Raw genomic sequence first — 23,416 nt, 5'->3', positions numbered from 1 at the left:
TCGCTGTATGAGTGGGGATCTCCACTCCTGTGCTGGAGGGCCTCCTTGCAGCCTTACGGGGCTGGCTTGTGATGGGAACATGACAGGCCTAGCCCAGACAGGGACAAAGGCAATGGGACAAATCAATATGGACACACACACTGTGACTGTGCTTGAGCCACAGAGCAGAAGGACCCCTCAGAGCTCTGAGCTGGTGGGGGTCCTGGCAGGCTTCCTGGAGGAGGTGACGCTTGAACTAAGAGCTGAAGAACAGGCATCACCCAGGTCAAAGCCAAAAAGCTTTCCCATCGTGAGGTGGGGGTGGAGTATGAGTGCGGGTGGGGTGGACACAGGTCTGGGTGGACGAAGCGGGAAGATGGGCAAAGTTGAGTGGCAAAGCCAGGCCTGGGTGAGGGGTTAGTGGAGCTGGGTCTGCGCATGAAGGGGGCGGGGCAGGCAGAGTGGGGGGGGCCCTTATCTCCTGATGAGTTGGTGGTGCCGGTGGATCCAGTTGCAAGCTCTTTGTGGCTGAAAGGGGAGCCCACGCCTGCCCACAGCCACCACCTGCCTCCCTGCTGACTGGTCCGTGGTAGGCCAGTAACGCGAGCCCCAAGGAGGGAGCCGCAGGGCGCCCTGGGTCCCCCCTACGCCCAGCCACCCTCTGGCTGGACATAGCCACCCAGCAGAGCGGATGCAGGTAAGAGAGGCCTGCGGCTCAGGCAGGCTGGGGTGGGTTCGGGCCTGGGATGGCACACGAGAGCCACAGAGGGAGACCAGACAGCAGGGCAGGGTGCTGCCCAGCAGCTGTCACAGGGACCCAGGCTGTGCCCAGAGCCTGGTGTCCACCAGGCCCACTGGCCACCACCCACCCTCCCGTGTCCGCAGAGGCCTGGGCTCCTGTCCTCCGGGGGGGCTTCTGGTGCTGAGGCCCCAACCACGCAGGACAAGCATGGGCAGCCTGGGACGGGTAGGCTGCAACCCCCCTGCATGCCTCCCCCAGGATGCTGCCGCCAGAGGGTCCCCGGGCCTCCGAAGAGGGCACAGCTGCTGGGCCCCAGCGAGGTGACTGCGTCATCTGCTACTCAGCCTATGACCTCACTGGGCACCTACCCCGCCGCCTCTACTGCGGTCACACCTTCTGCCAGGCGTGCGTGCGGCGGCTGGACACGCCAGCCCACGAGCAGCGCTGGATCCCCTGCCCGCAGTGCCGCCAGAGCACACCCACGCCCCGTGGAGGGGTGGCCATGCTGGACCTCGACCTGGCTGCCTTCCTGGCCGTCAGGGCCGAGCGGGAGCCGCCTCGCACAGAACCCCAGCCCCCCACGCCCCTCAAAGGCAGCACCGCCATCACTCAGCAGCCGGCCAGGCTTTGGCCTGCCTTGGGCCCCCAGCCCCACTTCCCCCAGCCCAGATGCTGCTTCTGGGGCTGCAGCAGCCTCTGCTGGGACCCCCCAGGCAGCCCCGAGGCCTGAGCTCCAGCCGGTCTGCAGCACGCCTGCCCAGAACCTCTGGCACGTCTGCCCAAAACAGCCTGGCGGCAGAGTGTCCCGGGTGCCACTCTGCGTGTTCACCCCGGGGCCACAACCTAAGGTCGGGAGCTGTGCCCACAGTACCGTAAGCCCCTGCAGGAGCTGGAATCCCAGCCAGGATTCCCAGGCCCCACGCTGGTCTGTGTGCAGGGGAGCGGTGCTGCTGTCAGAGGCGCCTGCAAGGCCAGCCCGGGTCCAGACCCAGCTCACAGGGTGGCTCCTGAAAGGGTCTGGGCTGCAGGCCGGAGCGGCAGGGCCTGGCAGAGGCTGTTCCCGGTCCTGCTGGAGCAGGTCTCCCCTCCTCTACAGAACAGCCCAGAGGCGTGAGCCCGGAGGGAGGGAGGGCCTCTCCCTTCACCCCTGGCCCGTGAGGCAGCCCTGCGATGTTCGTCTGCTCACTGAGCTCCCGCTGTGTCGGGAGCTGTTTGGGGAGGGTCCCCCGCAGGCGCAGTCACTGCTGCCACAGGTGTCCAAGGAGGTCCAGGCCCAGGGTGGGGGGACCTGCCTGAAGGGCTGCTCAGGACAGCCGCTCCCATGCCAGGCCCTCAGCTTCCTTCTGCCTCCCCGTGGCCACCAGACAGGCCCTTCAGAGGGACCAGAGCATGTGCTGGAGACAGTGGATGCAGACCCCACCAATTGGGCTGCAGCATCCCCCCCCCCGCACAGGAAGGAGGCCCTGGGAGGGCCCACGGGGCCCGCGCCAGGCAGCGGGTGGCAGGGACGGACAAGAGAATGTGCTGAGAGGACACTCAGAAACCTCCGCCCTCCTGGGGACAAAGTCCCCCTGCACCAGTGACCGGTGGGCAGCAAGCAGGGGGCCAGGAAGACCAGGCCTGACAGGGAGGGGCCGGCCCCAGCCGGACAGCTCTTCCTCCCCACATCGCAGGAGCAGGAAGGGGACTGACCCCAATAAGAGGCACTCCACGAGCAAGGGGGCCGGTCAGGGCTCAGCTGGAGAGAGAACAGGATGGGCCGAGTCTCCTGGTCCAGGTGAGCTTGGGCAGTGGGCTGGGCAGCAACATGGCCTGGGGGAGGGGCCTGGCCCGCCCTCCCCCTTGCAGATGACGGCATGACACCCGTGACCGTGACCATTGCTGCCCAGCACTGGGGCTGAGCCCGCAGGGAGCTCTGCCAGGCCCAGCCCTGCCCCAAGCCCAGACCTGAACTTGATGACCTCAGGGGCTGTTGCCCTCCCCGCCTACCTGGTGCAAAGGGCTTCCCTCTGGCTATCGGACCTGGGCAGGAAAACCACAGTGAGGTCCGTAGAGCTTCCCGAGGGGTCCCCAGGCTGGCCAGTCAGAGCCCCAGCACCCTGCCCTGCCTTGGGCAGGCAGCAGGCAGCACCTGGCGTGTCACCAAGTCATCCACTCGTGGAAGTCCAGCACTCAGGACCCCCTGCCCAGCCCCGCAACAGCCCTGAGTGACAGTGGGGCCTGGACGAGGCGGGTACCGGGGCTGCAGTGGTACCCCTCAGGGGCCTCGGCTCCTGGGTAAACATTAATGGGGCTCAGCGCACGGCAGGTCATGTGCGCGCCCAGCAGATCTTTGACCTGCAGCTGCTCCTGGCCTGTGTCTCCTCCCCGAAGGTGCCCCTCACTACCCACACAGGTAGGAGCTTCTAGGACCAGGTGGGGACCCAGGACACTGGGGTCAGGGCTGGGTGACCTCCAGGGCTTAGGCGCCCCCCCACTCTCTAGGAGCTGAGGGAGAGAGAGCAGCTTGGGGGCAGCAGGCTCCCCAGCTCCCGGGCCTTGGGCACTGGGAGCTGAGGTAGGTGGCTCGATGGGAGCTCCAGACCCAGCAGGCTGAGGAGGGAGCCTTGAGGTGGGGTGGGGGCGACCAAGCCCCCTGTCCTGCCCCCCATCACTGGAGGTGGGGCCCTTATCAAGCGGAGATGTTGCTGTTTGGTACCAAATACCAGAGTCTAAGCCGCGACCAGCTGCAGTGGTCTCTGTGACACCTGATAGGAAAGGCCCCCGAGTCCCCGGCTCCCGACCACTTCCGGCCACACCCCAGCACCCTAGGCCACCCACCAGGCCTCCTTCCAGCCAGGACCAGCAATGGAGCCAGGGTTCCCTCAACTCGGTCCCCCCAAACTGGACTGGGCTCACCTGACAGCCACTTGAGGTCACTATAGCCATCTCCCTGCAGACAGAGGAAGGGGACAGTCACCAAGGCCAACGGCGGGTGGGAAGGGAGGACAGCGGTGAGGTCTCAGGCCAGGGGACCCCAAGACCTGGCGGGCAGGGGGAGGAGCTGTGTCTGAACTGCCCTTCCCCCCAGCAGATCTAGATTTGGGCCTGGGCCTGTCCCTGCCCAAAATCCATGCCGAGTTCCCTCACCTGCGCCCAGGACCCTCCTGCCACTCTGGACACAGTTGGCCTGGTGGACCAGAGGCTGGGAAATGCAGGTACCAGCAGCCCCAGGGTCCCGGAGCCTCGGCCTGCCTCCCTGCCCACCCACCTGGCCCCTGACCCATTGCTCTGGGGAAGCTGGGAAAGGGGCTCCAGCCCATCCGTCCCCAGGAGAACCCAGGGGCCGGAACAGTTAGGGGCCCCCCTCCTTCCCACTCTTGTCCCTCACCCCAAGCCCCTGTGCCACAGTCTCCCCAACCCCTTTGGGCGCCACCTAAAGGTGTCCAGGAAACAGCTAGGTTCCTGGCCCTACCTGACCCTGATCCCTGCAGGGACCTCCGGTTCTGCCCCCATCTTGGAAGACGGGGATGTGGACCCCTGGGCCCTCCCTCAGCTAAAGGACACTGGCCAGTCCTGGAAAGGTAGGTCTGGAGATGCTGGGTAACCGGACAAACGAGGCTCGGACTTGCCAGGGTGTGACCGTGAGAGGGTTCTTGGGGAGAGCGAGCAAGGAGGGGGTTTGCCTCAATGGGCCCCATGGAAACCCGCCACGCAGACCACCACCAGGGCACCCTGGTCCCTCAGCTCAACGGCCTGCCTGCCCACCTGCCCTCCCTCCTCCCTCCTGTGGGCAGTGAGGCTCCCCGGAGGCCCTAAGGGGCTGTCTGCTTGGCCACTCTGCAAAGGAACAGAGGAGAGGGACCCTGGCCCTGTGCTGGGAGGGGAGAGAAGAGGAAGGGGCCTGGAAGGGGAGCCGGGGCGGGGGCAGGGTGGGGACTGGCTGAGGACAGCCCTGCCCTCTGTCCTCAGAGCTCAGCATGGCCGGCAGGGTGCTCCAGGGGGCTGCTGGCTTCCTCAAGGCCTGTGGGCTCCTGGGCAGCCTCTACCTCTTCATCTGCTCCCTGGACATCCTCAGCTCTGCTTTCCAGCTGCTAGGCAGTGAGTGACTGGCTAGGTGGCTGGGGGTGGGGCAGCCAGCCAACCGTCCCCAGCCTCAGGGCACCATCTCCCGGGCGTAGGCAAGGTAGCTGGAGACATCTTCAAGGACAACGTGGTGCTGTCCAACCCTGTGGCTGGACTGGTCATCGGCGTGCTGGGCACGGTCCTCGTGCAGAGTTCCAGCACGTCCTCCTCCATCGTGGTCAGCATGGTGGCCTCCAAGCGTGAGTGCCCCCCTCCCCTCCCCCAGGATGGTGGTGGCGGGGTGAGGGCCGAGAGGCTGATGCAGTGCCCCTACAGTGCTGACCGTGCGGGCATCTGTGCCCGTCATCATGGGCGTCAACGTGGGTACATCCGTCACCAGCACCCTGGTCTCGATGGCACAGTCGGGGGACCGGGACGCGTTTCGGAGGTGAGTGAGGTGCGGGGGAGGGCAGGGGCTGCGGCTGGGGCTTCCGACCACCCAACTTCGTGTGGCCTCAGGGCCTTTGGCGGCTCAGCCGTGCACGGCGTCTTCAACTGGCTCACGGCGCTGACCCTGCTGCCGCTGGAGAGCGCTGCGGCCCCCCTGGAGAGGCTCAGCGCACTGGCCCTGGGCGCTGCCAGCCTGCAGCCCGGGGGGCGCGCGCCTGACATCCTCAAGGTGCTGACACGGCCGCTCACACGCCTCATCGTGCAGGTGAGGCCAGCCGCTGCTTCCGGCAGGACCCACACGCCAGGCGTGGCGGGGAGGGGTTTCTTGGGGAGGTGGCGACAGACAGTCGAGGCAGATGTGGACAGGGCGTCGTCGGCTGGGGAAGAGAGAGCACACTGGGCCGGGCTGTGGTCCTCTGAGCCCCCGGGGAGTCCAACACCAGACCCAGACTCCTCTGTCCCCCAGCTGGACGCTGATGTCATTACGGGCCGCGGCACAGGCAACGCTACCAACAGTAGCCTCATTAAGCGATGGTGTGGCACCGAGGTGCAGACGGTGAGGTGCCTTGGACCCCTGAACTCCGACCCACTGAATTAGCCGGTGCTGGCTACTCTGAGCCTGTCCTGAGCCCAACCCGCCTTGCCTCCCCAGACTGCAGGGAACAGCAGCACCTGTGCGGCGGCCACTGGGGGCCCCTGCCCTGCGAGGAACAGCTCTGCCGCCGAGGAGCAGCTTCCCTGTGAGGCCCGGCGCCCGCCCCAGCCCCGCCCACCCCGCGCGCTGGCCGCAGCTCACCCGCCCCAGGCCCGCCCACCCCGCGCGCGGGCCGCAGCTCACCCACCCCTGCCCCGCCCACCCCGCGCGCTGGCCGCAGCTCACCCACCTCTGCCCCGCCACCAGGCCGCCACCTGTTCGAGGGCACAGCGCTCGCGGACCTGGCCGTGGGCTTCATCCTGCTGGCTGCCTCCCTGCTCGTGCTCTGTGCCTGCCTCGCCCTCATCGTCAAGCTGCTCAGCTCCACTCTGCGGGGCCGCGTGGGCCAGGCCGTGAGCACCGTCGTCAACGCTGGTGGGCCTTGGGGAGGCGGTGAGGGTGGCGGCGAGGAGGCCCGACTGCGGGTGACCGGCTCCCCCTCCGCAGACTTCCCCTCCCCATTCGGCTGGCTCAGCGGCTATCTGGCCATCCTCGTGGGGGCCGGCCTGACCTTCGCGCTCCAGAGCAGCAGCGTCTTCACTGCAGCCGTCGTGCCGCTCATGGGTGAGCACAACAGGTGGCACCTGACCGAGGGGGCAGGGGGTGAGGGGCCCGTGATGACCCCTGGCTCCCCCAGGGGTCCGGGTGATCAGCCTGGAGCGGGCGTACCCCCTCTTCCTGGGCTCCAACATCGGCACCACCACCACGGCCCTGCTGGCTGCCCTGGCCAGCCCTTCGGATATGCTGATCAGCGCCGTCCAGGTACCACCCTCCCGCACCCCTCCCCTGCCCCCAAGCCCCTCCCACTCCCAACACAGGCCTGGGGCTTGCGCTCAGGCTCAGCCCCCTCCTGTCCAGCCCTCTGGGCTGGAGGCGGCAGGCCTGCCCTGGGGCCTCAGGCTCGAGCTCTCCTGGGCCCCACCTCTGGCTGCCTGCTCAAACCTGCAGCCTCCTCATCTTCCGGGACCCCAGGGGCCCTGTGGGCATTTCTCAGGGTCCCAGGCCTTCTTCTCTTCCCCTGCAACCTTATCATTTCTAGGATCCTGTAGTCCCAGGGTGCCTTCTCCTCCTTTCCAGCTGGCAGCTCCCCCCAACCTCTCCTGAGGGACCACTGCATACTGCTGGCTGTGTCCCTTTGAGGCCTCCCGGCCCTCGGGGGCCTCAAGCCCCTCTATGCCAACACCTCTAGGATGTCCCCCACCCCCAGGCACCTAAACCCCACAGGCCCCTACGTGGACGACTCACCGTCCTCCTCCGTGCACCCTTGGCCGGTCACAATTCTGCCTCCGGGATGCCTCCCCCAGCTGCGCACCCCACGCCCAGTCCCACTCAATCCTGCAGATTCTCTCCAGATCATCCCGTGCTCCACTGCTTCTGTCCCAGCACCCTAACAGGTGCAGCTCCTGAAAGCCTGGATCTTGCTGGGCTGCTGCCCACAAGAAGAGATGAACCCCAGCCCTCCCCGACTCCCACCTGCTCTCTTGCCTTGGCTCTTTGTCCATTTGGAACCTCCCAGTGCAGGGCCCTGATCCACCCCCTCCAGGAAGCCCTCCGGACTGCACCCACCACACCGACTCCTCGACTTCTTCAGCAACCCCTGGAGGGAGTTGTGTTCTCTCCACGTGTGGCCCTGCAACTCCTCCTCACAGGAGCCAGGCCAGAGCCCAGGGCTGGGTGGCCAAACCCGCTCAGGGATGGCATGAGCGGGGTCACCATGAACGACGCGTTGGCAAGCTAAGCCAGCTCAGGGGAAGGTCGAATCCACGGGGTCATCACAGATGCAGTTACCACACGGGGATGCCGTACTAGGGCCCCGACCCTCAAAGTGTTGGGGGGTGCAGGAAGAGCGGGCCCAACACAGCTGGCCAGAATTTGCCCTCCCAGGCTGCCATCTCGGCTAACGAGCGGGACCGCAAACTGCCTTTGGGCTTAGTGCCCTTTCTGCCAAGAAAGGGAAGGGCAGGCGTCCCGGGGAGCCCAGGGGACCCCGTACCACAGAGCCCAGGCTCCTGAACCCTGCCTGCCCTCCCTCCCTCCAGGTCGCCCTCATCCACTTCTTCTTCAACCTGGCTGGCATCCTGTTGTGGTACGTGGTGCCCGTCCTCCGGCTGCCCATCCCACTGGCCAAGCGCTTTGGGGACCTGACTGCCCGCTACCGCTGGGTGGCCGTCGCCTACCTGCTGCTCAGCTTCTTGCTGCTGCCGCTGGCCGCCTGCGGGCTCTCCCTGGCGGGGAGTACAGTGCTGGCTGCAGTTGGGGGGCCCCTGCTTGTGCTGGTACTCCTCATCATCCTGGTCGCCATCCTGCAGCGGCACCGGCCAGCCTGGCTGCCCCGCCGCCTGCGCTCCTGGGCCTGGCTGCCCCTGTGGCTCCGTTCTCTGGAGCCCTGGGACCGCCTGGTGAGCCGCTGCTGCCCCTGCAAGGCCTGCAGCCCCCCTCAGGCTGCGGCCAAGGAGGCCCACTGCTATGAGAACCCCGAGGTCCTGGCCTCCCAGCAGTTGTGAAGAGCGGGCGCCCCCACCCCCGTTGACCTCTGGGTGCCCTGAGGGATCCTAGTGGCTGCGGACATCTGCATCACCTGCATCACCTTCTTTGCAAATAAACAAGCCTGTACCCAGGTGTGGGTGGTCTTCTCTCCCCAACCCCAGGCTGCGTGGTCAGGGCCCCACCTGCCTCCATAGGGAGCTGGGAGTGGGGCAGCGCCGTTGCTGCCCCCAGCGGACACCCGGGGCCCGCACTGAGCCCTCGTGGGAGCTGGCCTTCCCCGGAGGTGCGGCTACACAGCTGATCCCCGAGGCCCAAGCTGTGACTCTGTTTCTCTCCGCGGCCACTGGGGACAGAAGGCCCTAAGTAGTGGCCAATCCAGAGCGTAGAGACTTCCCGCAGCAAGAAGCTCAGGGTCCAGGGAGGCTGGAAGCGGCCGGGGCCTTCCCTGTGGGTACAGGAGGGAAAGGGCGACCGGCTCCCACGCACCGCCGCCGCGGAGGACGCGCGCGGGCAGCTCCTGCGCCATCCAGCCCCCTGTCGGCGGTCGGGCTGGAGGACGTCACGTGGCCGCGGCAGGGCCCCGAGTTCCGCAGGTGCGTCGGGGAGTGGGGCGGGGACAAGCAGAACCGGGTGGCCCCAAGGCGCCCTGCTCCTCTCCGTCCCCGTTCTGCCTCTATCTCTTTTTCCGCAGAGCGTGGCGCAGGCGCTGCAGAGCACGGCGCTGCGGGGTGGCGCGTGGCCGGAGCGGGGAGGGGCGGGGGGGAGGCCCTGCGGGGAGGGGAGTGGGCGGGCGCGGGGCTGCGGGCTGCGGCTGGGGGGGGGGCGGAGCGCGGGGGAGGCGAGCCAGTGCGCGGTTTCCCGGGTCCGCCAGCCTACAGTTGGCCGGCCGCCAGGGGCGCCACCCTGCCGGCCTGGGCAAAGGGGGTGCTCAGTGCCCCCCACCCCAGGAAGTGGGTCCTGCCCGCGACGCCCGGCGCCGCTCGCATCTGGAGGCCCCCACCTACGCGAAACACCTCGGCCGCGAGGCGGTCGAAGGCCTCCGGGCCAGGTGCCCACCTGGGGGTGGAGCGTGCGGGAGGGGGCCGCCCCCGCCCGCCCGCCCCCGCCCGCCCCCTGCTCCTCCCCGCAGCGCAGCGGGTTTCCACACAGGACAGCTTTTGTCTGGCGGCCGGGCGGTAACCGGACACCCCTTCAGCCCGGGGCTGCCCACAACCCCAGCCCGACCTCACGCCTCCGCCCTGAGAGGAGGGCATTGGCGGATCACGTGTCCCGGCACAAGTCGCGCACGGAGAGGGGCGCGCACGCGCAGACCTGCGGGCCGCTCGGGGTCTGGTTTGCCCCGTTAGCTGCTGCGGCCAGTCACCGCCTCCCGGTCCGTGGATGCTACCCTGATGGGAGCACCTTCCTTCCCTGGCCCCCACGTTTGCCTAACCAGACCCGGGGGGACAGGTGTGAATCGTCGGGAAGATGAGACCAGGGGACCCCAGAACCAATTATTGTCCAGGATCATGTCCTTTCACTTCTCAGGTCTCTCCGCCCCACTCCGTGTCCCTTAGTCCCTCTCAGCCCCTCCAGGTCTCCTGTCCCCCCCAACACGCTCCTGGGTCTCCTGAGCCTGGGGCTCACCCTGGCCTCGGAAGGAGCTAGTCACACGTTCTGAGAGCCACAGGGGCCTCATGGGAACAAGACCCCTGGGGCAGGCTCATTACCCCCTTTTGGCTTCCCCCCACTTTTGTAACCTCAGGACACACTTGTGGTTCTGACATCAACCTCACTCCCATGGAAGTCCCCTGAGGAGGGACTGGGCCTGGCTGCTTCCCTGGGGACATGGAGGGGGCAGGTCCCCCTCCCCATGGTGGGAAGGCAGTGAGAGGGGAAGAAAGTACCCCATGCACCTCTTCTTCCGGGGGCGGGTGAGGCCGCCCACAAAGGCTGACTGCTGGGTCCTTTGAGGCCGTGAACGACTGTCTGCCTGCTGCTCCTGCCTGGCGGTAACGCACCCTCCCGCTGGGACCATGGCCACCGGTAAACAGAGCCGTCGTTGTGGATGCCTCCGACAGCTGCAGGCTGGGGCAGGAGGGCCAGGCGCCTAGCACTCCCACAGCCCCTGCCCACTCTGCCCTGCGTCCCGCTGGGCCACAGAGCCGCACTGGGCCCAGACCGGCCCCCCAGCCCAACCTCTCCACCCTGCAGCAGGAACACCCTTGGCTAAGGGTGGGGACCTGCAGGGCTTACCCCCGCCAGCCCTGGGCAGCAGTGGCAACTGTGGTCCTTGGCCGAGGGACACGGGGAGCTTCCTGCTGTCTTGTTCCCAGTGTTCACTTTGGGAGGGCAAGGTGGACAACCTGGTGCCACGGGGGGCTCTGGGGCTCACACCTGGGTGGGAGACACAACCTCTATTTTGTTACCTGTAAAGTAGGGGGGCCATGCCGAACTCCCAGCCCTGTGTGCACTGGTCACAGGAAACAGGGACCTTTGCCAGTGGGGATCTCAGGCAAGTGTGGGGGGCAAGGAGAGAAGGCTTTGACAAACATCTCAAAGAGCACTGCTCACTGGCTCGCTTGGAGGAAAATCTGAGCTGCTCCCTTGCTCATCAGTTTGTGGGTTTGGGACAACTCAATGCTACCAGGCCCCAGAGCCTCCCTGCTGCAGGGCCAGGGCCGTGCAGACTGCTGCTTGGGCAGCTAAACCACTTTGCAGGGCACCGTGAGAACCCCGGATGCCAGGCAGTGACCCTGCACACCCCACATGCCACTGCCTGTGGCCAGCAGAAGCCGGGCCCACCTTCCTGGACTGGCATGGAGGGGGGACTGACCAGCACTTTGACATGCTGACTCACCCTCCAGGTCAGGACTGCAGCTGCAGACCACTCTCAGGGGATGCAAAGGCTAATCTCTATGCCGGCATGCTGCTTGCCCCAACAATTCCATCCACAGATTAAGTATAGAATAACACGTCCTAACGCTGCGGTATACCATGATACCGTAGTGTCATATATTACACGGTGAAGAGAAAAGCGCATTCTCTTTAGGTAGAAATAAACAGGTATTGCCCCCAACACCCTTGGGTTGGTGAGCAAAGGAGGGTAAGAACCGCACTGAGAAAACCAGAATCTACAGAGGACCCAGTGGCCACGGCAATGGAGGCTGTCCAGGGCAGACCCAAGGTCGTAATTCCTGGTTTCTTAAATGTTATGCAAATATACTGCAAGTGTACTGTTTGTAAAAGGAGTGATTAAAGGTGTGACCACGTGTAATTTAACTGTTTTTCCTTCATAAATTTTTTCCCCCCAAACAAAAATCAAGGACGAGTAAAAACATTTGTCCACCCAGGTGTACTGGTCCGTGGTTGCCCAGAGGCCTGGGCGCTGCCCTCGCCTCCACGCAGTTCTGTTCTCTCCTGGGGCCAAAGTCTCAAGGCAACGGGCGCAGGGCCAGCGCGGTCTCCACAACAAGCCGCTGCTAGGCAGGGCCCCTTCCCGCCCTGCCCTGCCCTCCTCTCCCCTCCCCGCCCCACCGGGCCCACTTCTCCCCTCCTCTGCCCCCTCTCCACGGGCCCGGCGCAGCGGGCCCACGTGCTCCCCCACCTGCCCGCGACGGGTGCGGACCAAGGAGGGGAGCAGGGAGCCACAAGGTCTCCGCCGCTCTGGGGGGAGGGCCCGACTCCACCGACACACCCGCCCCGCCGCCCCTTGGCTCCTGAGCCCCGTATGTCTCTGCTATGAACGGCTCCGCGCCCCTCCTCGGCTCGGAGACCCAGCAACCCGCGCTCGGCCGCCCTCCACAGGGCGCAAGGCGGGCCCGGGCTTAAGCGCTCGCCCACGGGGCGCGCCCCGCCTACCTTCCCCGGGCCTCGGGCCGGCCCTCCCCCGCCCTCCCCGCTTGGCCCCTCCCGAGCCCGCGCCCCCGCCCGCGTGGGTCCCCGCGGCACTGCGGCGGTTACCAGGACGCTGGCCCAGCGTAGCCAATAGCGCCGGCCTGTCGGCGTGCTCTCCGGAGCCAACCAATGAAAGAACAAATCAATCATTTGAAACACCCAATGGACAGAGCACCGCAGAGCGAAGGGGGGTATTTTGATAGGGAGAGCAGAGGCCGCGGCGGACCAATAAAGGGCCAAAGGCGTTGGGAAGGCGGGCGTTAGGCGGAAAGATTGACGGAGCTGCAGCCAATCAAATGAGGACGCTTGCTAGCCTCGCTCTGGAAACTCAATACGAGGCTGGCGGGGGCGGGCGCGGCGGCTATATAAGCACCGGCGGCGAGTCAGTTGTAGCACTCTGCGCGCCAGCTCTTCGGCTCTCGCTCCTTATCTACCACTGCACTGCCGCCGCCGCCGCCGCCATGAGGGAGATAGTGCACCTGCAGGCCGGCCAGTGCGGCAACCAAATCGGCGCAAAGGTGAGCGGGGGCGTCGGGGCCGGCGCAGGTCTTCCGGGCGGGGCGAGCGGGCGGCGGGAAAAATGGCGGCAGCGGGCGGGCGGCGGCGGCCCCGCATTGCGGCCCCGCGCGACGCCCGAACCGGAGTCGGGGCGGGGGCGGCAGCGAGGGCCCTTGGGGACGGCCCGGCGGCGGCGGCGGCGGCGGCGGGGGAGGGGAGGGCCGCGCCGTCCGGGGCGGGGCCGGCTCCGGGCACCTCAGGCGTGACTCAGCCCCAGCCCGGCCCGCTCGCGTCTCCCGCAGTTTTGGGAGGTGATCAGCGATGAGCATGGCATCGACCCTACCGGCACCTACCACGGGGACAGCGACCTGCAGCTGGAGCGGATCAACGTGTACTACAACGAGGCCACGGGTGAGACCCCCGCGCCCTTTCCCCAACCCCCTGCCGCCCCGCGGCCCTCCCGTCGCTGACGCCCTCCCGCCCCCCAGGTGGCAAGTACGTGCCCCGCGCCGTGCTCGTGGATCTGGAGCCGGGCACCATGGACTCCGTGCGCTCGGGGCCCTTCGGGCAGATATTCAGGCCGGACAACTTCGTCTTCGGTGAGCTGCAGGTCGGGCTGGGGGGTGGCTTGATAGCCAGGGCGCCTTATAGGTCAAGGGGTGCCCAAGGTCGTCAGTTTTAGGAGCGCAGAGCCGAGGTCCTGATTCACTTTGCACTCCCCGTAGAAGCGGGGTTCAAGGACACTCCCCTTCCTTCTCGAGTCACTCAATCCCCGCTCCTAAAGCGGCTTTGGGGGGAAGGCCCAGCTGTCCGCACGCACGGAAGGAGCAGGCAGATGTAATCTGCCAGCCGTGCAGGCTGAGTCAGAGGCGGTGGCGGTTCCTCTGCCCTTGGGAATTGGCGGAGGCTGCCCGTGGGAGCAGCTGGCTTGTCGTTCAACTACTTTAGCTTGAACTCTTTATTTCTAATCGGGTACGTCGTTACGTTATCCGTGTGGGGGTCCACCTGCTGTACCTGCGGTGGGGGGGTTGTGTGTGGCCTCACGCCGTGTCATCTGGCCTTTTGGCACAGGTGACCAGTGGTGACCACGTGCCTGGCCGAAGAGCGACTGGCTGCTCTCTTTTGCAGGTCAGAGTGGTGCTGGGAACAACTGGGCCAAGGGGCACTACACAGAAGGTGCGGAGCTGGTGGACTCGGTGCTGGATGTTGTGAGGAAGGAGGCGGAGAGCTGCGACTGCCTGCAGGGCTTCCAGCTGACCCACTCGCTGGGGGGCGGCACCGGGTCCGGGATGGGCACCCTCCTCATCAGCAAGATCCGCGAGGAGTACCCCGACCGCATCATGAACACCTTCAGCGTGGTGCCCTCGCCCAAGGTGTCGGACACGGTGGTGGAGCCCTATAACGCCACGCTGTCCGTGCACCAGCTGGTGGAGAACACGGATGAGACCTACTGCATCGACAACGAGGCACTGTACGACATCTGCTTCCGCACCCTGAAGCTGACCACGCCCACCTACGGTGACCTCAACCACCTGGTGTCGGCCACCATGAGTGGGGTCACCACCTGCCTGCGCTTCCCGGGCCAGCTCAATGCTGACCTGCGAAAGCTGGCTGTCAATATGGTCCCCTTCCCCCGTCTGCACTTCTTCATGCCCGGCTTCGCCCCACTGACCAGCCGGGGCAGCCAGCAGTACCGCGCGCTGACGGTGCCCGAGCTCACCCAGCAGATGTTTGATGCCAAGAACATGATGGCGGCCTGTGACCCCCGCCATGGCCGCTACCTGACCGTGGCCGCCGTGTTCCGGGGCCGCATGTCCATGAAGGAGGTGGACGAGCAGATGCTTAACGTCCAAAACAAGAACAGCAGCTACTTCGTCGAGTGGATCCCCAACAACGTGAAAACAGCTGTTTGTGACATCCCGCCCCGCGGGCTGAAAATGTCAGCCACCTTCATCGGCAACAGCACAGCCATCCAGGAGCTGTTCAAGCGCATCTCAGAGCAGTTCACGGCCATGTTCCGCCGCAAGGCTTTCCTGCACTGGTACACGGGCGAGGGCATGGACGAGATGGAGTTCACCGAGGCCGAGAGCAACATGAACGACCTGGTGTCCGAGTACCAGCAGTACCAGGACGCCACGGCCGAGGAGGAGGGGGAGTTTGAGGAGGAGGCCGAGGAGGAGGTGGCCTAGGGCTGCGGTACCGGGTGAGGCATGGGAGCCGTGGGAACTCTTTATTCACTCAGCCTGTTCTCTGATAGCCCTGTCTTTCTGTGTGTGTATTTGTTCTTCTTGTCTCGACATCACATGCTGTACAGGTACCGCCATTAAAGCGTTTTCATAGTGTCTGGCTGCGCCTCTCCAGTTCCTTCTGACAGGCCTTGCGGGTGCTGTTGCCAAACGTCAGTGCGTAGTTGTCCTGCATGGCTGCGAGGGGCACCACTGCAGCTGAGCGGGCTCGCCACGTGCGCAGGGTGAGCACGCGAGGGGCTGCTGGAGGGGTCGGCTCGGCCTGCGAACACGCCGACTCCTGGGAGCTTGGGGCTGCCCTGGGCCCCTGCCCCCTGAAGGCAGGTCTGGCCTGTGCACAGGAAACCTCTAGAAGGCCAGCATGGTCTGCAGGCAGCTGGCCTCTGTCTGACTTTTAGTGTCAGGGCTGTGAAACCCTTCTACACTGGGGAAGAGGGGACGTTGGGTAGTCCTGCCCCAAGGGAATCGTGTGGTCACACAGCTGGCCTTCTGCCTGAGGTTCAGCACGGGTAAGGGAGCCCAGCCCCGGACGCCTCCCCACAGTGACCTGTCACCGTGACCTTGTCTGGGATGGGGGCGGGGAGCCTACTGCACTCACCTGGTATGAACCCCATGTAGAAAGGTATCAGACCTTGGCTTCTGTAGATGGTGGTGTTAGGCCACTGCGTTCTGGGCAGCCTCTCGCCCGGGGCACGGAAGGGATTTCTGAGCAGGAACTGCGGAAACAGGCAGGCGTTGGCATGTGCTGCCGCCCCCAACTGGTAACCGGTGAGCAGAATGTCCCGGTGGGTGCAAGGCTGACATTCTCCTGGGAATGAGTGGCTCAGGGTCTTTTCCCATCTGCAACACTCCGAGGCAGAGAGCCAAGACCTAGTCAGAAAGACGTTTGGGGGGCAGGGGCGGGCGGAGGGGAGCAGCCTCTTTGGGCCAGGCAGAGCCCCCTCCCTCCAGGGAAGCCAGAGCGTGGAGACCTCTGTGCTCGCCCAGGGATGGTGTCCACATACCTGGCTCTTGTCAAACTCATCTGTGGCCTGTGCGACCCCATCGCGAAAATTCATCCCTATCACCCAGGCAAAGCGAGGGACAAAGCCAGCATAACCTGGGGAAGGAGGAGCCAGGGCCCCGTTCCCAATCATGCCCATCTTCCCCCGCCCGGGCATTCGCACCTGCTCCCGGGGGGTTAGGGAAGTCTGTCTGGGCTCCTCTCTCCCCCTAAAGAGACAGGAATGGGTCAGCAGGAGCTCCCAGTCTCGGGGAGGGCCCTTGGGCAGCCTCACTTGCTCTCCCCAGGTCCTGCCTGGGCCCTTGGAGCCTTGCGGGTGCGTGTCGTGCCCAGGCCCCAGGCACCCACCTGAGATGGCCTTGCGCTGGATCAGGTCGGGGTGGTCCATCTGGGGCGGCCTGTGGAAGCAGCCCACACGTAGTGTCTCCCGCTGGTGGGCTGGGGCCAGGCAGTCTTCCCTCATGCAGGGGCACAGCTGGAATGGGGAGGGGCAAGTCAGCGCCCCAGCCCCCACCGGGCTCTGGCTGTGGCGAGGCTTGATCCCAGTGCTCCCAGTGTGTCTCTCAGTTACCTGGTACTGCGTGGGGGCCTCACGGGCAGAGGTGGCGCTCATCCAGGCCTCTTCCCCTAATGCCAACCGCAGGCCCGGGTGTCCAAGGTCCCTGGAGTCCCCCTTCCTGCCCGGTGGGCAGGGAGGGTAGAGGGGGTAGGGCACGAAGCCTGCAGGCAGTGGGACTTGCCTGGATACATTCTCTCCTCCCGGCGGCCCCTGGGCATCCACCTCCTGGGGTGGGAACCGGCCCAGGATCTCACAGTTCTTGTAGGGCTTCAGACCTGTATGGACAGGGCAGCCTTGAGCCACAGCGGGCATGGGGGCGTCCCCGGGGCTGCAGGGCCGGTGGGCGGGCAGCGGCTTAACTGGTGTACTGGCAGACGTAGGGCTCTGTCAGTTCACGGCAGGGCGTAAAAGGTGGCTGGGACTTGCTGAAGTCCTCGATGGACTTGGGCTTGGCTATGGGGGACAGCACGGAGCACGGGCTCTTCGGCACGCTGGCGTCCGCGAGCAGCTGCGCCGTGGTGCGCCCATAGGTGTTCCCCACCTGGTAGCGCAGCTGCGGGTAGAAGCCGGCATAGCTGTGGAGGAGAGAGGAGCCGGTGTGGACCCAGCCTACTGGCCACAGGCAAGATCCGCGACCCGCCTACAGAATGGGGTCACGGCAGCACCTGCTGTCCGGGGCTCTTGGGGCTTGAAGGGGCAGCACAGGCCAAGCACTGAGAACAGGGCTGGCCCACGGGAGGGGAGCTCTGTCATCACCACCATCGGGGTCCCATCCACCCAGCCATCTTCCAACAACAAGGGTCTTAAAGATGAGGCAACGGGGAGCTCTGCCCCCCCGAAAGCATTGCAGGGGTGGTCTGAGACACAGGGCAGCCCATTGTACACGAGTCGGTCCCGCCAGGAAGGTATGGTGGGCATTGGGCCCAGATGGCGGCCACCCGGGAGGCTGGCGGGAGGTGGCACTTGAGCTGAGCGTCATTGAGGCCCGTGGGGAAGTGGTGTGGGCGCCATGGCTAAGCCCTGAGGGCGTCCACTGCTGCCCGGGGCCTGTGTAACGTCCAAGGGGGGTGCGTTGCTTTCCTCTTAAGATCTGCTCAAGAGAATGCAAGTTTGTCAGTCAGCTGCGCGCGGCTGGGGCTGAAGGTGAGAGCCTCTGCAGTGTCACCAGAGTTGGGTCGGGTTCTTCCCAGCCTTTTCCTTGTATGTGGTCTGAGTGTGTGTTGGTGTGCACACACACTCTGGAGGCCTGTTTCTATTCTTATTTATTAGGTTGTGCCGCACAGCACGCTGGATCTTAGTTCCCTGACCAGGATCCCACCCGTGGCCCTTGCAGTGGAAGCTCAGAGTCTTAAACGCTGGACGGCCAGGGAAGTCCCTCGTTTCTGTTGTTGGCATGCGGGACACCTAGCAAGGTGGCCTGGCATCGGTGTCCATCACTTTACTCCACATGCTCCTCTTCTCTTTATGTTTTTATTTATTTTTTTTGGCCGCGCGGCATGCAGGAACTTAGTTCCCCAACCAGGAATCGAACCCGTGCCCCCTGCGGTGGAAGTGCAGAGTCCTAACCACTGGACCGCCAGGGAATCCCCAGTTCATCTCCTCTTTAAAGCGCAGAGTGCTCTATGGAAGGAGAAGCCAGCCTCCCCAGCTGTCGCGCTGTCCCCAGTTTCTGCTCTCGACAGACGTGCTGGCCACCTGAGACGGCTGCTCCAGCAGGGCAGGTCGGCCGGGCCCTCTCGAGCCCACCCCAGCCCTCCCTCCTGGCCCCTCCAGCCCTCGGCCTCACCCCCATTTCCCTGGCCTTCCGGGTCCCCAGGTTCCTGCTCAAGGGCCTCACCCTCTGGCCTCAGCTTCCTGGAGACCCAGCTCTGGGGCCCCCCTCACAGCTGAGCAACCTTCAGCCCTTAGGCCCCGGCCTTGCTCCCCCATCCTCGGGGACCCCAGCCTCCCTGCAGGGCTCCGGCGCTTACCCAGGGATGTAGTGAGGTTCCGGCGGGAAGAGGTTGTGCTTCTGAGTAGCTGTCATCGCGCCTCAGCTCTGCCTGGGCTGCCTTCAGCCCCTCTCGTGCCTGCACCTGGCTCCTTCCAGAGAGGAGTCCTTGTTGCCTGGCAACCATTGTGAAGAGGCCCGGCATTGTTGGGCAGCACCTGGGCCGGGCCCCTTCCCATACCCTGTGAGCACTCCCGTTTTACGGGAGGCCCGGGGAGGCGTCTCACTGAGGACAGACCTAGAGCTTGGGAAACGGGGACTGTAATTGCAGCCCAGTCGGTCCTGCTAAGTAGTGAGAGGCAGGGTTGGGTTTGAACGCTTGCTACCCGCAGGGGGCCAGTACCCAACTGAAGGGCAGCCTCCCAGGGTGAGGCTAAGGGAGCCCCACCCCAAGCCCCCTCCTCAGATGCAAGGCCCTGGATGCTTTGGAGGCATTGCCACAAGGTTCCCGAGCCGGGGAGCTGCTGGGACTCTGTCCTGGAGGGTCTTTCCCCTGGAGCTGGGCACTATTTTCCATTTTAAAGAAATCCTGATCTGTGTGTGTGTGTGTGTGTGTGTGTAGGGAGGACTTTCTAACCATAAAAACGAAGAAAAATATCATAAAGGCAACGATTAGCGGGTTCAAATACGTGTCAAAAAACAGTATAAACAATACTAAAAGGCAGATGAGCAACTGGGGAAAAAGTTTGCAGCAAGTGTTATGTGCAGACGTGATATCAGTGGAAACAACCTTACAAAACAAACCTATGAAAAATTAACACCCCACAAGAAAAATACATGTGAAATGTGCCTATAGTCAACGAGGGCAGAGCCTCTGTCAAACGAATGCTGATGAAACGCTGATGCTGCACTTTCTGACGCTCCTTTGCCAGCATGAGGACCGCCTCTGATTTGGGAGCACAAAGGCTGCACAGGCTTTGACCCACCGCTTCCACTCGGTGCGTCTATCCTGAGGAAATGATCCATGTTTAGCTGAAGACAGGCGTGCACGTCATCCACCATGGCGGATGGCAGTATTTGTTATAGGGAGAACTCCCAGCGGCTCACGCCCAGTGACAAGGGCTCTGACAAGCTAGACCTGCATCTGTGGGTGATTATGCCCTCAGAGAACACCATGCACCACGGGAAGGGCCCTGGAGCACAGACTGGGAGCCCCCCGCCCTGATCAAAGGTATGTTTCCTCAAGGAAGTCTTTATCTGTCTGCCTGTCCATCTGGAGCACCTCCCGAGGCCAGGCAGGGTCAGCGTCAGATGGGAGGGCTCTGGAGAGGAAGAGACGGGGGTGCGGAGGAGGAGACATTCTTGGCCGGGCCCCGCCTGGATGAGGCCAAGGCCAGGGCTGAGCTGGTTGGCTGGTTAGCTCTGGAGCGCGCCGCAGGGCCCGGTGTGCAGATGGACTCTCGCTCAGTCGGCCTCGTCATTGTCATTCCTTTGCGTTTCAGCCTCAGCAGCCCCAGCTGTTTGTGATACCCTCCAGCCTCTGTGCCCCCAAGAAGACAGGCCTCCCCACCTCAGCCCCACCTGGGCCGCCAGGCCTGCCTCTGGGGTGGGCACGGTCCACTCAGAGCCAACCACTGTTGCTCCACTTTTCCGAGGGCCGGGTTTTCCGCAGGGGCTCCTCCTGCGCTAGGGAGTCTCCCTGGACCGTACACCCTACCCCAACGCCTCCTTCAGCTGGCCCTGCACAGCTAGGTGCCCCCTGGCCCCTGCCCCCTTCTCCACCCTCTGCCAGGGCCTCAGTCCTCCCCAAAGCCCTACTAGAGTGGACCCCAGCCCCCCAAGAGACCCCAAAGTCCAGGAGAGCGGAAGGGTTGGGGCAAGAAAGTGGGGGAGGGAGGAAAGGTGGCCGAGCCAGGAGTCACGGGCGTGGGGCGGCTGAGGGCCTCCTGGCCATGGCTGATCCCAGGGCAACCCACCTGGCAGGTCAGGGAAAGGGCACCTCCAGGGCTGCTTCCCCAGGGAGTTCCCGGCAACGGGGTGGGGGTGGGGGGCATGACCAGCCAGCGAGGTCACAGAGCCCCGAGATGTCCCTGGGGGAGGGAGCCAGAGACCCTGACAATGAATTTTGACCAAAAGGCGGTGAAATTCCTGGCAAATTTTCACATCAATGGAGGCGAACACTGGACCCATGGCCCCCTAAAACAGAAGCCACTTGTGACTTCCCAGTAACTTCCCAGGGCGCTGGGCGGGCTGGGGGGCGGGCAGCTGGCGTAGGGTGGCTATTGGCTGGGGGCATGGTGGCCCCCAGGGGTGCAAGAGCTCCAGGCGGGCCTCAGGATGCTAACGGGCCCCTCCAGGAAGCCCGCCCACCTGCGCCCACAACCTGAGGGAACTGTGTGAGTGAGGGCTCTGGACCCCCAGCCCTGGGCCGGTCTGGGGAGGCAGGCCGGTTGGTGGAGGCCTGCCTGGAGGACCCAGGCCCAGAGCTTGCTTCCCGCCAGGGCTGGAGCGACGCCCTCCCGTCGTGACCAACCTGGGCGTCCCGGGCCCCACCAGGTACCGGGTGCCAGATGCTTCGGCGCGAGCGTGCTCCTCACTGCCCCACTCTTCACCATCGGCTCGCATGCACCCCACCCGTGACGTGCGCCCTCCCCGAAAGCCCCCACTGTCCGCCCTCACCCCCGGAGTGGGACCCCGGCCACCAGCGCCCCCATGACGCTGCCCCCACCGCAGAGGGTGGCGGCTGCAGGGCGTGGCAGACCGTGTGGTTCCCGAGGGAAAGCCCTGTCACCCAGAACGACTTCAACTGGGAGCAGGTTTGCCCGGCGGGTCCTGGGGTGGGGGCGGGGGCGGGTCCCCCGAGGGAGGAGCCTGCGGCGACTTTGACCTGCAGTGGCCCTCGCCCGCCGACTACCAGCCGCCCAGCCCGCCCGCCTGCCCGGCCTTCAGCTTCGGGGGTCGCCTTACTCCAGCTCCCCCCCCCGAGGCCCGAGCCCACTTGGGGATGCTGCAGGCCTGGGGTGCAGGGCTGCGGGCCCAGCCCCTCCTGCAGGTCCCTCTGCCGACGGGGTTAGCTCCATCGCCTACAACATCCTTCCCGGGTGCCGCCTGCCGGGCCCCTGCCCGCCCGCTTTCTGCATGAGCTGCTCGCCCCTGCTAGTCTCCTGGGTGGGCTCCTGTAAGGAGGTGGGCGGGGGCGGGGGGGGAGGTGGGCACCGGGCAGAGGGGCCGGGCACGGTAACTGCACCCACCTTCCCTCTGCAGCCTGCACCCTGGGCCCGGCTGCCTATGGCGTGGAGGACTGCTACAACTCGCACTTCCCCTCCGCACATGGGGGTGGTCATCCAAGGCTTGCATAGACCCAAGTGCCACGACACTGGCCCCTTCTGCGCGCTCTCGAGCCCAGTGGGTGCAGCTGGCCCACCCAGTTAGCACATGAAACCCTGGCCTTCCGGGCCTGGGGGCCTTCCCGGGCCTCCCTCTGGAACTCAGTGCCCCCAGCCTGGCCTTCTGACCCTCTGGGCACCCGTGATCCACCCTCCGGGCCGGCCGACCCCTCTGACCTGTGGACCCAGCCTGGAGCCCAGCCTGCCCACCCCCCTTGTTATATAGAGATGCTGTTGCTTCTTCCGAATTCTGTGCTGTGCTTGGTGGTCTTGCCTGGTGAGCTGTGCTGCAGATGTGGCCTGCAGCTAACCTGTCATGTCCGGCTTTCTCTGGCCAGGGATCCCCCTTCCCTTCCCCTTCAGAGTGTCTCCTCTAGGGTGGGGTGGCCTGGGACAGGGTGGGAGGGAGCCCTGTGGGCAGTGTGGGACACACCCATCTAGCCGTGCCATCCCGGAGAGGGTCCGGCTGCCAGTCTACCCAAGGATCAGGCTGCTTGCCGAGCCGAGGAACTGACCGTTGCAGTGGAGGCGGGGGGCAGTCTTGAGGTAAGGTCAGACTGCCCGGCCACCAGGTAGGGCCCAGAGGACCAGGTCGTTAGGGCCCGGCCCCCCTTCTTCCCGCACCTGCCCAAAGACCCTGTGAACTCACACGGGGCCGTGCAGGCCAAGCTGTAGCCGATAGACTCCCCAGGCTTCACTGTGCGGCCCGGCCCCTGCCCACAGCAGCAGCCTGGCCACTGGACTCCTCGTCACCATGGACCCGCCCTCCTACCCAGGGGTCGGCCCCAAGGCTGCCTCCCTGCAGGGGCCTCACCTGCAGCTTGTGGTGGCTCCTGTCTCTGCACCAATTTCCCCAGGGGTCCTCCCTGTGTCACCCAAGCCCTGGGCCAGGCCCCCTTCTCTGTCTCCTCTAAGCTCAACCCCTTCAAACAGTCACTGCACAAGAGCTGCTCCCATGGTGTTGGCATCATCCCTTTCCGCAGGGAAGCCAAGGACAAGTGAGTCTGGGCGTCGCGCACCTGTGACCTCCTCCAGGGCTGAACCAGCTGGGGGTCAAGCCCCAGCACCCTCAGGAATCAGAGCAGTGGGACTGCAGACCGTTGGCACTGAGCCCTGGGCTGACCAGCTCAGGCAGCGGGCAGCAGAGATAGACCTGGGGCACTCTGGCCTTGGGAGTCTGGCCCAGCGTGGGAGGACCAGGAACCCTCCTCTCAGCTGCACCACAAGCAATCCCTAGGTCTCAAAGCCAGGAGTGGGACCAGCAGGAAGGTTGCAGCAATCCCTCGAGCTGGGCTGAGGAGGGAGGGTTTTCCGGAGGGGGCTTTCAAGGATGAGTTTGCTGGGCAGCAGGAAGGGAATTTATGGCACAGCAAACCTCAGAAGCCAAGGCACATGAAAAGGGAGAGGGTGTGATGTTTGGTGTGGCCAAGCTTGGGAAGACCCCGAGCTGGTGGGACAGAAGGAGGTGAGCTGGAGGGATGGAAAAGCTGCAGAGGGCTGCATGCTGGGTCCGGGGGCTTGC

General features: G+C 65.1%; 5 protein-coding genes across 19 annotated transcripts; 4 read left to right on the top strand and 1 right to left on the bottom strand.

The window, feature by feature from the left end:
- Positions 1–7: 7 nt before the first annotated feature.
- Positions 8–1,455, top strand: RNF224 (ring finger protein 224). The gene is made up of 2 exons (XM_067742566.1): positions 8–294; positions 980–1,455. The coding sequence occupies exons 1-2, from the start codon at positions 8–10 to the stop codon at positions 1,449–1,451; spliced, it is 759 nt and encodes a 252-aa protein (XP_067598667.1). The 3' UTR covers positions 1,452–1,455.
- Positions 1,456–2,102: 647 nt separating this feature from the next.
- Positions 2,103–9,109, top strand: SLC34A3 (solute carrier family 34 member 3). 15 transcript variants are annotated; one of them, XM_067742564.1, is made up of 12 exons: positions 2,363–3,918; positions 4,195–4,284; positions 4,673–4,801; positions 4,882–5,025; positions 5,102–5,213; positions 5,285–5,480; positions 5,682–5,771; positions 5,868–5,955; positions 6,117–6,284; positions 6,357–6,473; positions 6,547–6,671; positions 7,949–9,109. In XM_067742564.1, the coding sequence occupies exons 1-12, from the start codon at positions 3,834–3,836 to the stop codon at positions 8,411–8,413; spliced, it is 1,809 nt and encodes a 602-aa protein (XP_067598665.1). In that variant the 5' UTR covers positions 2,363–3,833; the 3' UTR covers positions 8,414–9,109. The 15 variants fall into 15 exon arrangements, 14 of the variants coding, with proteins under 14 accessions (XP_067598653.1, XP_067598655.1, XP_067598656.1 ...); XM_067742552.1 differs by having other exon boundaries at positions 2,103–2,498; positions 3,795–3,918; positions 5,102–5,771; XR_010944733.1 differs by lacking the exon at positions 7,949–9,109 and having other exon boundaries at positions 2,103–2,498; positions 3,795–3,918; positions 5,102–5,771; positions 6,117–6,262; positions 6,547–6,668.
- Positions 9,110–12,636: 3,527 nt separating this feature from the next.
- Positions 12,637–15,112, top strand: TUBB4B (tubulin beta 4B class IVb). Its single transcript, XM_067742548.1, has 4 exons — positions 12,637–12,790; positions 13,073–13,181; positions 13,259–13,369; positions 13,899–15,112. The coding sequence occupies exons 1-4, from the start codon at positions 12,734–12,736 to the stop codon at positions 14,957–14,959; spliced, it is 1,338 nt and encodes a 445-aa protein (XP_067598649.1). The 5' UTR covers positions 12,637–12,733; the 3' UTR covers positions 14,960–15,112.
- Positions 14,935–18,604, bottom strand: CIMIP2A (ciliary microtubule inner protein 2A). The gene is made up of 7 exons (XM_067742549.1): positions 18,549–18,604; positions 16,939–17,153; positions 16,591–16,853; positions 16,368–16,494; positions 16,021–16,115; positions 15,615–15,732; positions 14,935–15,193 (listed from the first exon to the last, which is right to left on the bottom strand). The coding sequence occupies exons 1-7, from the start codon at positions 18,602–18,604 to the stop codon at positions 15,105–15,107; spliced, it is 963 nt and encodes a 320-aa protein (XP_067598650.1). The 3' UTR covers positions 14,935–15,104.
- A 2,008-nt stretch (positions 18,605–20,612) lies between these two features.
- STPG3 (sperm-tail PG-rich repeat containing 3) lies at positions 20,613–22,234 on the top strand. The gene is made up of 5 exons (XM_067745438.1): positions 20,613–20,733; positions 20,954–21,149; positions 21,244–21,324; positions 21,402–21,644; positions 21,748–22,234. The coding sequence occupies exons 1-5, from the start codon at positions 20,627–20,629 to the stop codon at positions 21,865–21,867; spliced, it is 747 nt and encodes a 248-aa protein (XP_067601539.1). The 5' UTR covers positions 20,613–20,626; the 3' UTR covers positions 21,868–22,234.
- Positions 22,235–23,416: the final 1,182 nt, after the last annotated feature.

Source organism: Pseudorca crassidens, chromosome 7, assembly GCF_039906515.1.
Source record: "Pseudorca crassidens isolate mPseCra1 chromosome 7, mPseCra1.hap1, whole genome shotgun sequence".
Taxonomy (NCBI): Eukaryota; Metazoa; Chordata; class Mammalia; order Artiodactyla; family Delphinidae; genus Pseudorca; species Pseudorca crassidens.
Note: the sequence above shows the minus strand (reverse complement) of the source record. Positions and strands in the feature narration are given on the sequence as shown.

What these genes read in the sequence shown, in the direction of transcription:
- STPG3 (XM_067745438.1), top strand. Translation starts at nt 20,627, where the DNA reads ATGAATTTTGACCAAAAGGCGGTGAAATTCCTGGCAAATTTTCACATC. An exon ending in ACGACTTCAACTGGGAGCAG is followed by an intron (nt 21,325 to 21,401) that starts GTTTGCCCGGCG and finishes TTTGACCTGCAG; the next exon opens with TGGCCCTCGCCCGCCGACTA. An exon ending in CCCCTGCCCGCCCGCTTTCT is followed by an intron (nt 21,645 to 21,747) that starts GCATGAGCTGCT and finishes GCCGGGCACGGT; the next exon opens with AACTGCACCCACCTTCCCTC.
- RNF224 (XM_067742566.1), top strand. Translation starts at nt 8, where the DNA reads ATGAGTGGGGATCTCCACTCCTGTGCTGGAGGGCCTCCTTGCAGCCTT. An exon ending in AAAAGCTTTCCCATCGTGAG is followed by an intron (nt 295 to 979) that starts GTGGGGGTGGAG and finishes TGCCTCCCCCAG; the next exon opens with GATGCTGCCGCCAGAGGGTC.
- SLC34A3 (XM_067742551.1), top strand. Translation starts at nt 2,111, where the DNA reads ATGTGCTGGAGACAGTGGATGCAGACCCCACCAATTGGGCTGCAGCAT. An exon ending in GTGGCACCGAGGTGCAGACG is followed by an intron (nt 5,772 to 5,867) that starts GTGAGGTGCCTT and finishes TTGCCTCCCCAG; the next exon opens with ACTGCAGGGAACAGCAGCAC. An exon ending in CGCCGAGGAGCAGCTTCCCT is followed by an intron (nt 5,956 to 6,116) that starts GTGAGGCCCGGC and finishes CCCCGCCACCAG; the next exon opens with GCCGCCACCTGTTCGAGGGC.
- TUBB4B (XM_067742548.1), top strand. Translation starts at nt 12,734, where the DNA reads ATGAGGGAGATAGTGCACCTGCAGGCCGGCCAGTGCGGCAACCAAATC. An exon ending in GCAACCAAATCGGCGCAAAG is followed by an intron (nt 12,791 to 13,072) that starts GTGAGCGGGGGC and finishes CGTCTCCCGCAG; the next exon opens with TTTTGGGAGGTGATCAGCGA. An exon ending in GTACTACAACGAGGCCACGG is followed by an intron (nt 13,182 to 13,258) that starts GTGAGACCCCCG and finishes CCCGCCCCCCAG; the next exon opens with GTGGCAAGTACGTGCCCCGC.
- CIMIP2A (XM_067742549.1), bottom strand. Translation starts at nt 18,604, where the DNA reads ATGACAGCTACTCAGAAGCACAACCTCTTCCCGCCGGAACCTCACTAC. An exon ending in GAACCTCACTACATCCCTGG is followed by an intron (nt 17,154 to 18,548) that starts GTAAGCGCCGGA and finishes TCTCCTCCACAG; the next exon opens with CTATGCCGGCTTCTACCCGC. An exon ending in CTACATGGGGTTCATACCAG is followed by an intron (nt 15,194 to 15,614) that starts GTGAGTGCAGTA and finishes TGCCCCTCGCAG; the next exon opens with CCATGCAGGACAACTACGCA.